This window comes from Sapajus apella, unplaced genomic scaffold (assembly GCF_009761245.1).
Source record: "Sapajus apella isolate SASKATOON/1434 unplaced genomic scaffold, GSC_monkey_1.0 scaffold80, whole genome shotgun sequence".
NCBI lineage: Eukaryota > Metazoa > Chordata > Mammalia > Primates > Cebidae > Sapajus > Sapajus apella.
In genome coordinates, this window is record NW_022437020.1 from 7,632,899 (window position 1) to 7,647,041 (window position 14,143).

Genomic DNA, 14,143 nt, shown 5'->3' on the forward strand with positions numbered 1-14,143 from the left:
GTGCACAGAAATGAGAAAGGTTTAACATTCAGAATATATAAAGAATTCCTGTAAGGTAACGAGAAATACCAAACTGCTCAATAGAATAATAGTCAAAAGATATAAACAGATTATTCAAAGAGTTGAAATATGATAAACATGCTTGATTTCATTAATAACCATAAATACAAACTAAAACTTCGGTGAGGTAGGTACCACTTCATCCATCAGACTACAATAACTACCAAGCTTTGTTAAAATACAAATCCACAAGAATTCTTTTATGATAGTGGGTATTCAAACTGGTATAGCCACTTTGTGAAAAATTAACTAATGAATATGTAAACTGTGATATATATATATATCTCTTATGTATATGATATATAAATGTTTGAGATATGTATGTGTGTTTATAACCACATAGATGAATCTTATGATTACAAAGTCAAGGGGAAAAAGAAAACTGCAGATGAATGCACATAATATATAATTTATATAAAGTTTTAAAACATGCAAAACAAAACCATAGTAGAATAAGAGCATGGGAATGATATCAAATTCAGAAAAGTAGCTATCTGGGGATTGGCAGGTATACAGGGACTTCAACTGGATGGGTCATGTTTTATTTCTTATATTGAATAGTGAGTTCCAAGGTCTTTGTTATGTTATCCATACTTTTCTGCATATCTGAAATATTTCATAATACATTTTTAAAAGATTGAATGAATTGTTCTACATGGTAATAGCTTGAGTAAAAAAAAGTGTGAGGGTTTGAGGACTTACTACCAAAGGCTGTTTATTCATTCTGATCTGCCAACCACTTTTAGGTCTTAGGAAAATTAAAATACAGGCAGCCAAATGCCTTTGTCTTTACAAGCTGTGGAAAATATAAAAACTGTCTGCATGTTTCAGGCCACGGAATTCAGAATGTGGTTTTCAAACTGAGAATGTGGTTGTCCTTTGAAAAAAAGGAACTATCAAATGAGAATATGACAGGACTTTTAAAATAACAAAATATTCACTATTTCTTAGTCATTTGACTAAGAAATATACAGTATCAAGAAGTAGTAAACTCTATTCTTTTATTCAATGCATAATTCAAATTCTACAAAGGCAAGGATCCCTGTCCCTCTGTCAACAAGCCCTTGACTTTCTAAATCTGCACAGGGGTCTTGGCCTGGCCTAGGCAATGGGCTGAACTGCTCATTCCATGGGGTTGAGCCAGTGTTGCTTTAATGCTTTAGGTTGTTGTGACCCTAGAAATTTATGAACTTTGACAAAGCTCTGTTGCTTTGAGGGGAGGGGACAGGGACATGTTTTTGACACCCATGGTACCTGATGAAAACCCTTCCAGCACCCTGCTTGGGTTACAGCTATTGGAAGCCTGGGCACACTGGGCCTGGCAGAGGAGAAGGTGCTCAGAAAGGGCCAGAGAGCAAGAGAGGCAAGATGCTTCCCCCCACTGCCGCCCGTCAGCAAGAGGCCCCTCTCTCCAGGGTTAACACTTCTTACCAGAATAGACTTCATTTTGCCCAGAAATAACTTCACTCGGTGTAAAAGATCAGGGCTAGTTTTAAAGCCACCCAGACTTCCCTGCGTTTATATATTTATGAGTGCCTCCGATGTAGCACATTTTGAGAGGTGATGTTGTCACTGCTTGTCGTTAATTCATTCACTGTGGCATTAGAGTTTTACTGACACTGTAACAGTTAGTTGAGACTGTCTGAGGTCTCAATTCACTCTGCCTTAACAGACTGCCTTCAAAATCTAATACTCGGGAGGATTTCCATCCTACTCCTTTGGTGATTGAAGTTCCCTCTCCTTGGCCCCTCATTCTCTAGGGAAATAAATATCCCATTGGCTGAATATTCTCGAATCCCCAGGAAGAATGAGAAGGCAATTGGCAGTGCTTACGCAAATTCTCAGTGGGTCTACTAACCACGCCCACTTGTTACAAACCTGTGTACTGATCATTTTCACTGGGAGCATTTTCACTACTATGTTAGTAGAGAGAGTGGAGTTAGGAGGGAAGATTGTGGATGGGTCAAGAGATCCTTTTCAGTAATCAAGCCCTGGAGAGGGGGGCCCCATCCCTACCCTACCCCTAGACCTTGGTCAAAACTCTTCTCTTCCTGGTATTAATAGATTTTTCCCCCTAAGGTTACTTATCCTTACAAGAAGATTTGCCCAAAATTCCAGGTGAAGTGAAAAGAGATGCAAAGCGGTGTCAACTAGGAGCCAGAAACAGATCCTCAGCCCCTCATGCACCTCTTGTGTGATTACAGTGCAAGAGCAGGCACCAAGGCTGGAAAAAAGGGTCATCCATTTACTGAACTACTCTTCAAAAGACAGCTTTTTACAATAGCAAAATAACCCGTTACGGACTTCTACTAGAAAATTTTTTATAAAGCTATATATTTATCTAAGAAACATAAATTGAAATTGTCAACGTTCTGCTGCTCTTATCTAAATTTACTTAAGCATTTTTGTGTGAAGTAGGTGTGTTGACTCTTTTGCTAAAAACATGGGCATTGACAGACAGGAAGTCAATAAATGCTAATTGAACCTACTGGAGCCAGGCATTGTAAACATCTAGCTGAGCTAAGTAAAGAAGTCGCCAGACCTTGACAGAACATTCTCCACCATAAATAAAGGTATTCCGTGCTCCCCAGATTCTTCTGAGAGGCAGATATGCTCCTCCTTGAAATCAACCACTAAGGGGTGTTTCTCACTTTTCTTTAAAGTGAACAATAAACTGAACTCCTGAGTGTCCAGATGAATCTTAGGAGCCATTACATTGCTGTTATTCTCTTTGATTTTATATGCGGGGTTGTGAGAAGTCACTTGTGTTTGTATTATTCCTTAAATATCCAACAGGGAGCTTTTCTTTCCCTCGCAGGAAAACAAAAGGGAATGTCTGCTTTTATACCAGCCTGCAGGCTGTCCCCAGATGGGGCCATGTCTGTCTTGCACAGACCCTGGCACACAAGCAGATGTAATAGCTGCTCAGTGAGTGAATGATGAACTAGGTAACAAACACGTAAGCTGGGAAATTCTTATATGGGGCCTTTAGACTACTGAAGACACAGTTGGACCCTAGGGCTCCAGTAACTCATCAGTTACTAAAACCTCTGCTAGGGAAGTTCCATTGTGGGAGTGGTGTTAAAAACTCGAAATTACAGTCCAGACTTCAACAGGAGAAAGACTGCTGCTCACTATTTGCTGCTTTCTCCTAGGAATCATTTGGAAAGAGACAATCTTAAGCATTTGATGCAAACTTTCAGAATTGTTTTTGACATGACTTTGAGGTTTGAAAGCTACGATTCTAAGGAGCCCAGGAGCCAAGAAAGCTGATAAGTGCCATCAGTTAGCCATCTTCCTAGCTGTGGGTGCCTTTGAGGTAACACCCTTCCCCCTGTGGACACAGGGGTGGCTCAGTGGCAGCTATGGCATTAGGGTTACATGACTCAGTATACTCTCATTTAAAGACCCACAGTAATTGAATACCCAAACTCAGGAAGAATATTTTCTGCTTTGGGGATATCTGTGAAAATGTGCAGTTGTCACTCAGGGCCATTTTCATAGCAGCATCCCACAGAAGTAGATTGCTGGTGTCTCCCTTCCTCCCTTAACCTCCTGCCTAAGGTCCCAGAATTGCATCATAACTTCTATTGAGGAATTTTAGATGATGAAGGTACCGATGGAACAAAACCTATTTATTAATAGAGACAGTGCAGCAAGGACTGCAACTAAAGGGTCATTAAGTTACAAGACTACATGACTTTGTAACAGAAAACTGAGAGAGGCATATTCTTCATTCCTGGTAAGCTTCCAAGCCAGGCTGGTCATGCTATTACTTGTATTTTGTACTTACATGAAAGGAAAAACAAAGCTAAAGAAAGGTAAATAAATAAATAAAAAATGCTGTAACACTGAGGATCTGAAATCACTACTCCTCTTTACACACATTATCCAACGCCAGATTATGTCCACGGGGGAGAAATTACTCAGAAACTCGAAAATCGTGCTTCTGTTTTCATGTCAATTCTCAAGGCTGATACTAAGAGAAAAGATGACTTCAGAAGCCTTACTACGTGGAAGCGTGAAATGTGATAAATCTTTAAAGAAATACAAGTGTGTTTTCATTTACCAACCATTACAAGGCCGGCAGAAACGACTAACTTGGGGGAATTGAAGAAATAAACCAAAACGTAATTAAACAGACAGCCTTCCCCTATAGAAGCACAGTCAGGGTAGTGGGTGGTTTTTCTGAGCCGCCCAGAAACCAGCCTTGTCCCGGCTGGACCTGTGTCTTTGTCCACATTCGCCACTTCCTGCAGCAGGTGTCTGCTGAACACCTGCAACACGCCAACCCTGTGGCTACTTTGGGGATGGAGTGGAGAATGGGCAGAAGTGGACCTTGCTCTCAGGGGGATTCCAATGGAGTTGGGAGACAGAAATTTTAAAAATATATAAATAAACATTCATAATAACTTGTGGTAAGAGCTTCAAAAGAAAAAAGAAAAAGAAGACAGGGCTATGAATGAATACCGGGGGGCTGCTGGCGGTGGTCAGTTGAGGGTACCTGGGCCAAACAGAGGCCTCTGTGAGGAGGTGACACTGACTGGAGTGAGACCTGAAGTCTGGGAAGTCAGCAGGTGAAGAACAAACAAGGCAGGATGGGGACGGAGGGAGGTGGTGGGGACGGAGGGGGGTGGTGGGGATGGAGGGGGGTGGTGGGGACGAAAGGGGGTGGTGGGGACGGAGGGAGGTGGTGGGGGTAGGCTCACAGGGAGAAGGAATTCTGAGTGTTTGAGGGAATGTACCCCTGCATCCTCTTTCTGTCTCTCTGCCTGTCTCTCTTTCTGTCTCTGTCTGTCTCTCTCACACACACAGCCCTGCAGCTCCCTTACTTGGAGGGCCACTGATCCTAAGACCTGAGGACTGACACACCAGTGGGTGGGTAGGGAGCCTCCCATGAGAGAAACACAGGAGAGGTGGGAAGGGGGATCCTGATGTTTGCAGGGAAATAGGAGATGGAGGAGAAAGGGGGTGAGGTCCAGGCACTGCCATCTGCATAGCTCCTCAGAGCAGACCCTTTCAGAAAGCTCTCCCCGACTGTCTCCTGGGTGCCAGCCCTAGGGACGTGACAGTCATCCTTGCTGTCTCCCTCACTCTTCACCTCCAGGATGCCAAGTCCTGTGGGTTCTATGTCCTTATCGACATCCCTCGACTCCCCCATGACTTTGCTCCATCCCTTGGCCACTGTACTGGAACAAGCTACCGTCATCCTTCTCCATGACAACTGCAATACAAATATTTAGAAAATAAATGCATCGGCAGGACTTGCTATCCAGAGAAATCCTGCTGTGTACCCACATAGAAATTATGGTTTCTTTTTCAAGTGGAGAGCCGGCTTTTTGCATAAAGGCTGGATTTTCCTATTTCTGAGCCAGCCAAGGGAAGGGATGCAGACTCTTAAAGCTGGGCCTTCTGAGCTGCCTTCTCTTGGCAAATTTCCCTATTAAATGGAGCTCAGTGATCTGTCGCAGCCCTTCCTGAGTTTGTGCCACCCACATCAACCATTCCTGACCATTGCTTTTTCAACTTGTTTAAGGATACGCTAGATTTACGTAATAGGAGCTTTTGCCTTTCCCTCCATCCCTGGCTATGTACCCATAAGCTTGCTGTTTCCAGCAAAGCTCTGAAAAACTGCTAGTGAGCCTCAGGCCAGTACGAGACCTCTGGACAGCCTCAGGTCTGTCCAGACCCACAGTTCTGCACCCCTGCAGACCTTGTGGATAGCTGATGACCTTCTGAGGCACTGTGTACTCACCAAGCCATGGTCGGAGTTCTGATGTTTGAGGAGCTTTTCCACAGCAAATGTAGCCTTGTCAGTGGGCAGCCTGTGTACAATACTCATCTGTGTTTTCCAAGGGATAGCAAACATGGAGGGGCACTGTGCCTGGGTGCCATAGCTGGGGAGTCCAAGCTCAGGAAGGTGCCTTTTCCCCACAGCTGATGATGCCAGGGAGGCCTGTGGCCAGGGGAACTAGAATTCTCATTCCCACCCAGACTATAGTGGGCAAGGGAGGCTCCACATTCATTCTCGTTTTTTGAGATGGAGTCTTGCTCTGTCTCCCAGGCTGGAGTGCAGCAGTACAGTCACGGCTCACTGCAACCTCCGCCTCCCAGGTTCAAGCAGTTCTCCTGCCTCAGCCTCTCAAGTAACTGGGATTACAGGTATGCCACCACCATACCTGGCCAATTTTTGTATTTTTAGTAGAGATGGGGTTTCACCATGTTGGCCAGGCTGATCTTGAACTCCTGACAGGTGATCACCCACCTTGACCTCCCAAAATGTTGGGATTACAGGTAGGAACCACCGCGCCCAGCCTCCAAATTCATTCTTTACCAAGAGAAGTTAAGAATGAATGACCTTTACCCCTTTAACAATTGGCTCTAATTCTCAGATAAACTGATTTACAAACATCTTCAAGTCAGCAGTGCTTGGGGAGACTTTAAGCACATTTCTCAACCCAAGAACAAGACTTTTTATATGCAATTAATGTCATTATGACCTTCTCTTTGAAAAAAGTGGGCTGTTGCAGTCCAACAATGGGTTAGTCAAAGATGATTAGAAAAATCAGGATCGAGAACAAATGAGGCTCTACACATGAAAACAATGTGGAGTGGTGGGGTGGCTCTGTGGGAACTTCAAATTTGGCTCTGGATTGCCTGGTATATCCAGGACAACAAGGAAAACACCAAATATGCCAGGAAATCCAAAGCAATAAGGAAAACACCAAATATGCTAAAGGGAAAGTAAAACGAAGTGGGCCACTGATGGAATTATAGGGCATGAATTCTGTGTAAAGCGTGGCCTTCCCTAAGAAGGCTGTGTGTATTGGCCTGCTTGAAAGAATGGCCAGAACACAGCAGGGAATTGATGGCCTGTTCTCTAGTCTTGACCTATGACTACATAAGACCTTCCTAGGCTGGGCGCGGTGGCTCACACCTGTAATCCTAGCACTTTGGGAGGCCGAGGTGGGCGGATCAGAAGGTCACGAGTTCGAGACCAGCCTGGCCAGCATGGTAAAACCCTGTCTCTACTGAAAATACAAAAATTAGTCGGGTGTGGTGGTACATGGCTATAGTCCCAGCTACTCAGGAGGCTGAGGCAGGAGAATCACTTGAACCTGGGAGGTGGAGGTTGCAGTGAGCCAAGATTGTGCCACTGCACTCTAGCCTGGGCAACAGAGTGAGACTCTGTCTCAAAAAAAAAAAAAAAAAAAAAAAGAAAAAAGAAAAAAAAAGACTTTCCTAGCATTGGCTTTCTTGCCCATAACCTCTGAATAAAAAACCATGTTCTAACTCCTTTCTTAAAAAGACTCATTTTAGTGGGCTTTGATTTTTTTGAAGAAAGGGACCACATAAAATTATATTATTCTTTTCTGGACATGTTTAATGCTCACAGCTAAAGTAGTGAGGCAGTGGATTGAACCCTGCTGAAGATAGTGCCTAATATAGAGGCCAGATGAAGACTGGACCCAAATCCGACCTGACACTGTCCTTGGGCTCTGCATACTCCTGAGATGCTCCCATGTATGAAGCAGCCTTCAGGAATTCTTTCTGCAGCCTTTCACCTGACAAAAATGTTGGTGATGATGTCCATCCTAGAATATAACCAGGTTTCCATGTTGCACAAGTAGGTGCACTTTAGCTGTGGAAATTTCCATCTGGAGCCAGAAGAATTCTGCAATTTTCCCCTGCAGGCAGATGCCTTTAAAAGGCAGATCAATAATACGGTTTCCTTTTTGGTGATTTAATCCTGCTGTGTGCCTTGTTTCCTGGGCCTTCCTGTTTTTTGTTTTTCATGCGTGTAGGTGCATGCCTGGACCATTCAGCACAGGAGGGTACATCTGGAAAAGCCACTGTTCAGTGAGTTCCTGCTACTGAGTTGAAAACTTGGGGGATACAGCTGTTTTTGTGACAAAAACAAGAGAAACACTTGGCGGGCAGTGTTTAGCTTTAGGAACTGCTGGCTTCACAGAGTCCAGTGCTAAATATGGCATTTGAGAAACTCTAGTCAGCAGCAGATGTGAAAAGCATGTTTCAAGTCCCTGTTTGTGCCCTGGTGTTCACAGAGCAGCCAGCCTGTTCTCAGATAGGTACATGTGGAAAAGTGGAGATCAGAACTGTGTGCACCACAGTACACAACCTTCACAAATACAAATGCCCATTATTTCTCTCAGAGTCCAGCAGTCAGGTATCTTTAAGATGCCAGGGCCATAGTTTTCAGGACTGATGGTCAACAAGGCCAAACCAAAGGAAAAAGGGGTCACCAACTTCTACCACAGGCTTTAGGGTGCTGTACCCTGATAGTTTCTTGAAGCTGGGCTGCCTCTCAGGTGGCAGTGTGGCCCAGAGCAGTGATCCTCAGTCTCTGCTTAGGAAACTGGCCAACATGCAGAATCCTGGGCACCTGGCCCCTGCCCCAGAGACTCCGATTCAGAAGATGACCCTGATGCAGGGGCTAAAGACCCATGCTTGGTGAGCCACTGGAACAGAGGAAGAGTCGGGCCTTATATAAGAGTAACCTGCCCACATACCATTGGCTTAACTCTGGGAGCCGCAAGCCCCTTCTCTGTTGAACAGAGCTATGCAGGTCTGACCTGCAGGGCTGCTGTGAAGATGACGAATGATGTATGAGCCGCCCCTGGCAGCAAGCCTAGCCCTGAGTGTGCGGTGGGGCACACAGTACCAGTTTAGCCTCACTGGGAGCCAGCGGTGACAATGTGAAAGTCTGTGTGATCCTGTGCAGCCCTGCTCAACTTTCTGTGTACCTCTGTTATCATCTGCCACCCTCCTCCATTCTGAAGTCCTTCCCCTGCCTGGGGTGCAGTGGCTGGGCTGAACCCTAGGAAGAGTTTTTCCAGATGTCATCCACCCTCTTCAGAGGAGATGTGAGGAGGGGAAGGAAAGTAGAGATTCCCAGTGGCAGGCGATGCCTTGGCTCTGCGTTTTCCTCCCTCCTGCGGAGGTGCTGATGGTGGGAAAAGCTTCTAAGCAGCCTGCATGCCTGCACAGAGGCAGTCTCTGGTGCTCATTAGAGCAGCGTCACTCAGTTCATCTCATTTGATCCCTAAAACTGTGGGATGGAAGGAGGACAAAGAAAACAGAGTCCTCGTCTCCATTCTTGGTTCACTCCATTCCATCCTCAACACTATCCTCATAGTAATTAAAAAGAAAAAAAAATCCAAAGGAAAACTCTAGACCTGCTGTGCCCTGCTTAGAATCCCCTCCAACCTCCCAGCTGCTTAGAGCAAGGCTCAGAAAATTTTTATGCAAAGGGCCGTACGGTAAATATTGTAGGCCTAATAGTCCAAGAGAAAAAGCTGAGGCTACTAGGTAGGTACAGCACTTATATAACAGGAGAGAAGACAAATTTACACAAATTTCTTTTGATGAAATTTGACATATAATAATGAACACAGACTTGTTTCGGCAATATAGTTCTACAGTTCTACTAATGAGTAAAACAGATTCATTTTGGGGGAAGGATAACTTTTCACTTGCTTGAAGTTCAAAGATAGTGTTCCCTATCATCAAATGGGTTGCAAATAATCATGTGTAAAAAATGTCTAACTTGAGAGCCACACAAAAGTAGGTGGAGGGCTACATTTGGCCTGTGGGCCATAAATTTGGGACCCTGACTTAAAGGATCAAGTCTCAGCTCCTTCACATGGCAAACCTGGCCTCAGGGATTTGCCCTGTGCCTCCCCCACCAGCAACCCTACAGCCAGCCAGCTTCAGCTGCTTTTTGTCCCTTACATGTACTTTGCTCTCCTGACTGTGAAGCATCCTTCTTCTATCCCACTTCCCAGCCTGGGAATTCCCGTTTATCTTAGCCTATACCGTCTTTTTCAAGACTACTTATCTGGACACTTTCCCTAAATCTCTTCCCTCCCATAGATCCCAGTATGGACCTGCAGCATGGAACTGAGCAGGTAATATACTTGGGAGGTTACAGTCTGTAACTCCATCATTGGTCTGGGACATTCTTAAGGGAAGGTATCACTTCATTCCTATTGTATTCATTGCACATGTGCCCAAAACAGGGAGGGATGCTGGCAACCCTGTCCCAGGTCTTCTGACTATAGGGTAGTGTTTCCTGTGTCACCTCCACCCCAGGTCATCCAGTTACCTTGGAAGCACCATGTTTTTATAGCTTACCACTCAACTGGCCTTGTGACTGAGCCAGGGTGGGCACTGGATTCTAGCCAGGCCTGTCAGTCTTTCCCTGAGGTCTTTCAAGCTGAGACAAGAAAAGACACAGGGACAGAAAGTAAAACTCTCGAGTGTTGGCAGCCTTGATCTTCACCTTGAGGGAAGACATTGCCATGAGAGAGGAGGAGGATGGTGTGCAGAGAGGAGCAAGAAGTTCCTGGACAAAGAGAGTCCTCCTGGCATGAGTCTGGCTGACGCTCAGCTGTACCGTGGCAGCTAATCACAAGCCTTTATTTGGAAACCACAAGACAACAGACGCCCCTTTATACCTGAGCTAGTTTCAGTGGCAACCCAAAGACTCCTGCTGTCCTGGTCTTGGCATTCTACCCACTGTGCCATTTGCTTCCAAACATTTTCAAAGCCCAGGAACCCCTTGTTCAAAACAAGTCTTACCTGGAAGTCCAGATGACCTACACGGTATATTCTGTGTGATACAGGTCACCTGGCCAACACGGCAAAACCCTGTCTCTACTAAATATGCAAAAAATCTTCACTCCAACAACTCTGAGCCATGTGATCAAGGCCAAGACACGTCTCTCCCAGCCTCAGTTTCCCTCTTTGTAAATACAGAGTAGAGGTATCCAAGTGATGTAGTTTGTATATTTGTCCCCACCCAAATCTCATGTTGAATTATAATCCCCAGTATTGGAGGTGGGGCCTGGTGGGAGGTGATTGGATCCTGTGGGTGGGATCTCTCACGAATGTTTTAGCACTATGCTCTTAGTGCTGTCCTCGTGACAGTGAGTGAGTTCTCATGAGAGCCGGTTGTTTAAAAGTATGTGGCACTGCTCCACTCTCTCTCTCTTGCTCCTGCTTTCCCCATGCAATGTGCCTTCTCCCACTTTGCCTTCCGCCATAAGTAAAAGCTCTCTGAGGTCTTCCCAGAAGCTGAGCAGATGCCAGCATCATGCTTGTACAGCCTGCAGAACCATAATCCAATTCAACTTCTTTATAAATTACTCAGTCTCAGATATTTCTTTTCTTTTTTTTTTTTTTTTTTGAGACAGAGTCTTTCTTGCTCTGTCCCCCAGGCTGGATTGCAGTGGTATGATCTTGGTTAACTGCAACCTCCACCTTGAGAGTTCAAGTGATTCTCCTGTCTCAGCCTCCTGTGCAGCTGGGATTACAGGCGTGTGACAACATGCTCAGCTAATTTTTATATTTTCAGTAGAGATGGGTTTTTGCCATGTTGGCCAGGCTGGTCTCCAACTCCTGACCTCAGGTGATCCACCCAGCTTGGACTCCCAAAGTGGTGGGATTACAGGCATGAGCCACCACACCTGGCCTCGGGTATTTCTTTATAGCAATGCAAGAATGGCCTAATATACCAACTCTTAGGGTTACTGTAGGGTTTAAATGAATTAATATACAGGAATCTCTTAACCTGGTGCCAGTGGTATAACAACCACTCAAAAAACACTGGCTCTTTTTTTCCACAGTCTGTCTTTGTCACTCAGGCTGGAGTGTAGTGGCATTACTTCAGCTCTCTACAAACTCCACCTCCTAGGTTCAAGTGATTCTCCTACCTCAGCCTCATGAGTATCTGGGATTACAGGCCACCGTGCCCAGCTAATCATTTGTATTTTTGGTAGAGACAGGGTTTTGCTGTATTGGCCAGGCTGGTCTCGAACTCCTGGTCTCAAGAAATCTGCCTGCCTTGGCCTCCCAAAATTCTAGGATTACAGGCATAAGCCACCGTGCCTGGCCAGCATTGGCTCTTACTATATGGAAGTGATAGATGGGGAAATGCAAGGCACCTGCTACCCTTAGCTTCCTTCTCATCTCTCCCTCATCAAATTGGTCTTTGGCACATGGATAATGTTTAAATTATTATTTTTTTATTGTATTTGGGCTCTGGGGTACATGTGCACGTCCTACAACCTGCAGGATTATTGCATAGGTACAGACATGCCATGGTGGTTTGCGGTCTCCATCCCCCCTCAATTGTTTAAATTATTAGAGATGATTGATTTAATATACTTCTTCCTGGCTAGACTGGGAACTCACATGGACAAGGAGCATATTTGTCTTGGTCACTGTTTTCCCCCAGGTCTGGCCTATTGAAGGTGCCCAGTAACTATTTGCTAACTAACTGATAATGGATATGTGTCATCTCATTAACAAATAGGTGCAACACATGTTACCAAATCTGGTGCCTTTTGCAGCAGAATCAGAAAATTCATAAGAAGAGAAAAACACTTGACTTATAGGACAGCCCCTCAGAACTAAAGCTAATTCTTTTGGTTTGATCAGTTATGTTACTTAGGGTTTCCCAGGTTTTCCCCATTTTGAAATTAACTAATATAATAAAAGCCTATGATGTAACTTATGAAATACATTTAGAGCAATAAGAGAAAATTTCATATTCATAAACACTTAGATTAATAAAATGAAAACAAATGAGTTAAATTCCAAACTCATAAAGATAGAAAAAAAATTTCAACATAGCAAAGCAAAATAAAGCACAAGGACAGAAATAATAAAGATAAAATCAAATATTAATGAAATAGAGAATAGGATTTATGGGATTAAAATCCTGGCTCTTTGAAAAAATTAACATAAAATAGGCAAGCCACAAATTAAGTCAAGGAAAAAGGGAGAAAACCCAAATATAAAATGAAGAAATTATAATGGGAAAATAACTGTCAAAAAGTAGAAAGTTTTAAAATTCATGAGACCACTTTGTAAATCTCCATGCAAATAAATCTGAAAATGTAAGTGAAATGGATAATTATCTAGAAAAACACAGTTTGCCAAAATGACCCCATTAGGGCAGAACCACTTTTGGTAAAAGAAATAGAGAAAACTGTCAAGGAATTTCCCTACAAAAGAAGCACCCGGCCTAAAGGATGCCACAGAAGACACAAATCTCCAAAGACTACAGAGTTTCAAAGCTACATAAATTCTTTCAGTGCATGAAAAGTAAGGTAAACTTCCAAATTATTTTTATAAACAAATATAGCATTGATTCTTAAACAAATAATACACACAAATATTGGCACAAAAATCCTAAAGTAAATGTTAGCATACAGAATCAACATCTGCTATGGTTTGAATGCTCCTCCCAAAAAGCATGTGTTGTAATCCAAACTGCAACACTGTTGAGAGATGGAGCCCAATGAGAGGGGGTTAGGCCATGAGGACTCTGTCCTCACGCATAGATTAATGCTGTTATCTTGGGAGTAGTTTCATTATGAAAGGCTGAGTTTGGCCTCCTTTTCTCTCTCTTCCTTTCTCTCTCTCATTTCCTTCCGGTTTCTGCCAAAGGATGATGCAGGAAGGCCCCTGCCAAATGCCAGCCCCTGGATCTTGGACTTTCCAGCCTCCAGAGTTATAAGAAATAAATTTATTTTCTTTGTAAATTACCCAATCTCTGGTAGTGTGAAATAAACTTATTTATTGTGATTTATTTAAACGCTCTAAGAAGAATCATTTGTTAATCTCCACTAATGTTGAAAAAAGCCTTTGGTAAAAATCAACATTTAGTTTTAATTTTAAAAAATTCGTGAAAATAGAAATTGATGGATACTTTCTTAACATGATGAAATACATAAACCTTAGTTCTAAAACCAGCATCTGTTAAATGAAGAATCACTAGAGGCATTTACATTAAGATCAGGAACCTGGCAAGGATGCCCATTATCTCTACTACTGTTTATTATTTTATTGGAGATATAAGCCAATGCAATTAGACAAAAGAAATAAATTAGAGGCATAAGAACTGGAAGGCATAAAGTAAAACTAAGTCTATTTGCAGATGATGTAATAGAATACCTAAAAAAAATCTGGGAGATTGAATTAACTCAAACAATAAAATAATTATGCAATTAGCAGGATATAAAATTTACACAGAGAAACCAACTGGGTCCATATA

The 14,143-nt window shown here is 43.4% G+C and overlaps 1 protein-coding gene across 7 annotated transcripts in view; it reads right to left on the reverse strand.

Annotated features, from left to right (window-relative positions):
- Nucleotides 1-14,143, reverse strand: part of TTC23 (tetratricopeptide repeat domain 23) — a 101,883-nt gene that overhangs the window by 4,556 nt on the left and 83,184 nt on the right. For 4 of the 7 annotated variants that reach the window (XM_032252827.1, XM_032252826.1, XM_032252825.1 and 1 more), the window contains exon 11: nt 5,162-5,284. The exons of the other annotated variants lie outside the window; for them this stretch is intronic. In XM_032252827.1, the coding sequence (XP_032108718.1) occupies nt 5,162-5,284 (123 nt within the window). The remainder of the gene's footprint in view (nt 1-5,161; nt 5,285-14,143) is intronic. 7 annotated transcript variants of the gene reach the window in all.